This window comes from Propithecus coquereli, unplaced genomic scaffold, assembly GCF_000956105.1.
Source record: "Propithecus coquereli isolate 6110/MARCELLA unplaced genomic scaffold, Pcoq_1.0 Scaffold194, whole genome shotgun sequence".
NCBI classification, from domain to species: Eukaryota; Metazoa; Chordata; class Mammalia; order Primates; family Indriidae; genus Propithecus; species Propithecus coquereli.
The window spans coordinates 1,285,460-1,288,163 of record NW_012144300.1 but is presented as its reverse complement, the minus strand read 5'-3'; the positions used below and the strand labels follow the sequence as shown (position 1 = coordinate 1,288,163).

At 36.0% G+C, this 2,704-nt stretch overlaps 1 protein-coding gene across 2 annotated transcripts in view; it reads left to right on the top strand.

The window, feature by feature from the left end:
• Positions 1-2,704, top strand: part of KDM1B (lysine (K)-specific demethylase 1B) — a 50,901-nt gene that overhangs the window by 8,462 nt on the left and 39,735 nt on the right. For both annotated transcript variants that reach the window (XM_012643264.1, XM_012643263.1), the window contains exon 7: positions 1,938-2,054. In XM_012643264.1, coding sequence (XP_012498718.1) covers positions 1,938-2,054 — 117 coding nt within the window. The remainder of the gene's footprint in view (positions 1-1,937; positions 2,055-2,704) is intronic.

Sequence of the window (2,704 nt, the reverse complement as noted above, 5' to 3'; positions counted from 1 at the left end):
CCGACTAATTTTTTCTATTTTTAGTAGAGACGGGGTCTTGCTTTTGTTCTTGCTCAGGCTGGTCTCGAACTCCTGACCTCAAGCAGTCCTTCTGCCTCAGCCTCCCAGAGTGCTGGGATTATAGGCGTGAGCCACTGAGCCTGGCCAAATTAACCATTTTAAAGTGTACAATTCAGTGGCACTTAGTATATTTACTGTGTTGTACAATCACTACCTCTGTCTAATTCCAAAGTATTTTCATTACCTACAAAGGAGCCCTAATTCTCCCTCTCTCCAGTCCCTGGTACTAGTAATACTAATCTTCCTTATGGATTTACCTATTTTGGATATTTCATATGAATGGAATCATGCATTATGTGACCTTTCATGTCTGGCTGTTTTTACTTAGCATTATGTTTTTGTAGTTCATCTACATCATAGCATGTGTCAGTATTTCATTCTTTTTTATGGGTGATTAATATTCCATTGGGTGGATATGTCACATTTTGTTTGCCGAATCATCTATTGATGGACATTTGGGTCATTTCAGCCTTTTGGTTATTGTGAATAGTGCTTCTGTGAACATTTATATACAAGTATTTGAAATAACTGTTTGCAATTCTTTTGGCTATATACCTAGAAATGGAATTGTTGGATCGTGTTGTAATTCTGTGTTTAACTATTTGAGAGGCCTCCAAACTCCTCTCCATAGATGCTGCACCTTTTTTCATTCTTTTCTCTAGCATATGAGGGCTAAGTTTTCTCCACATCCTCACCAACTCTTGTTCTTTATTTTTTGATGCTAGCTATTCTATTGGGTTTAAAGTAGTATCTTACTTGGTTTTAATTTGCATGTCCCTAATATCCAACAACACTTTTGTGTTATTCATTTGTATATCGTTGTAGAAATGTTGTTCATTTGTACATCGTTGGAGAAACGTCTGTTTACATCTTTTGCCCATTTTTAAGTTGAGTTTGTCTTTCTGTTGTTGAGTTGTAAGAATTTTTAAATATATTTTGGATACTAAACCCTTATTAGATCTGTGATTTGCAAATGTTTTCTCCTATAGATTGTCTTTTTACTTTGGTAGTATCCTTTGATGTACAAAATTTTTAATTTTGATGAAGTTGAATTTATCCATTTTTTTTCTTTTGTTGCTTGTGCTTTTGGTGTTGTAGCTAAGAATCCATGTCCAAATCCAAGGTCATAAAGATTTACCCCTTTGTTTTCTTCTAAGAGTTTTAGCATTTTAGTGCTGACTTTTAGGTATTTGATCCATTTTGAGTTAATTTTTTGTATATGTGTCTTCACACATATGTATATATGTCTTCACACATATACAAAAATTATATAGGGAGTCTGACTTCATTCTTTTGCAAGTGAATATATCTGTACATTTTTTAAAAAATAACCTTTTTATTTTGGGATAATTTTAAATTTACAGAAAGTTGCCATGATAGTACAGAAAGTTTCCATAGATTCTTCACCCAGTTTCCCCTAATCATCTTACATCCCCTTATCATCTTACATACCATGATTATTTGTCAAATTAAGAAATTAACATTGGCACAGTACTACATTATAGACTTTATTTGGATTCCATCAGTTTTTTCCCTAATGTTCTTTTACTATTCCAGGATCCAGCCCAGCACACCACGTTACATTTAGTGTGCGTACTTTTTGACTAACAAACTAAATTTAACTGTGATTGTTTCTTTAGGTTATGGTGGGAAAATCTTTCTGACAACTGCACTCACATCCCCTTTGCACTGAGCTAGTATTGAATCAGAAATTACCCTAATGGAGTAAAAGTGGATTTTATGGGTGGCGGTGATGCAAGGGGGAGAAAAAAATAGGATTGCTAAAAGGTTGGAGAACATGACAAAGTGGTGGAGGATACAAATGGTAACTGATGATTATCCAACTTGTTGATCTTGATTTATTATTTCCCATCTAGGTGCAGTGTACAAAACCTGAATGTAGAAAATGGAGGCAGCTTACCAAGGAAATCCAGCTTACTCCACAGATAGCAAGGACTTACCGATGCGGTATGAAACCAAATACTACTGTTAAGGTATGATCTCTTTTGGTTTTCCCTTTGAAGTAATTGATACATTAATGTAGTTGTCAGTAAAGAGGAATGGTGTATGTTTTTCGTTTATTGTATTAATCACTGTGTCAGGGTTGTAGTGGTGTGCATGTAACAGAACCTCGACTATAATGGCTTAACCAATTAAGGATTTTACTTTTCTGTCATTACAATTTGGAAGCAGGCTGTCCAGAATTGAGTTAGTTGCCCAAGGAAGTCTCCTTCTGGTTTCCAGTCCAGCCACCTTTCTTTTATCTTCCATCCTTAAGGCCACAAAGTGATTGCTGCACCACCAGCCATTGTGTCCAAATTCTAAGCAGAAAAGCAGGGAAGGGCAAAGGGCAACAAGGGTGTCAGCTAAGTCTATCCCTATTTTATTCAGGACAAGGGAGCTTTCCTGCAAGTTCCAACAGTACATTTCTACTTATATCTCCTTGGCCAGAACAGAATCATGCAGCTACTCCGAATTACAGCAAGAACAAAGGAAGAAAATATTTTATAACTGAGCATGTTGCAAAACCAAACAAAACCAGGATCCTGGTAGTAAGGAACAAGGGATGAACAGATATGTTTGGCAGTTAGGACTCAGCCATGGTTGGTTTACTGTACCTTTTTTGAAATCTGGCAATTACTTA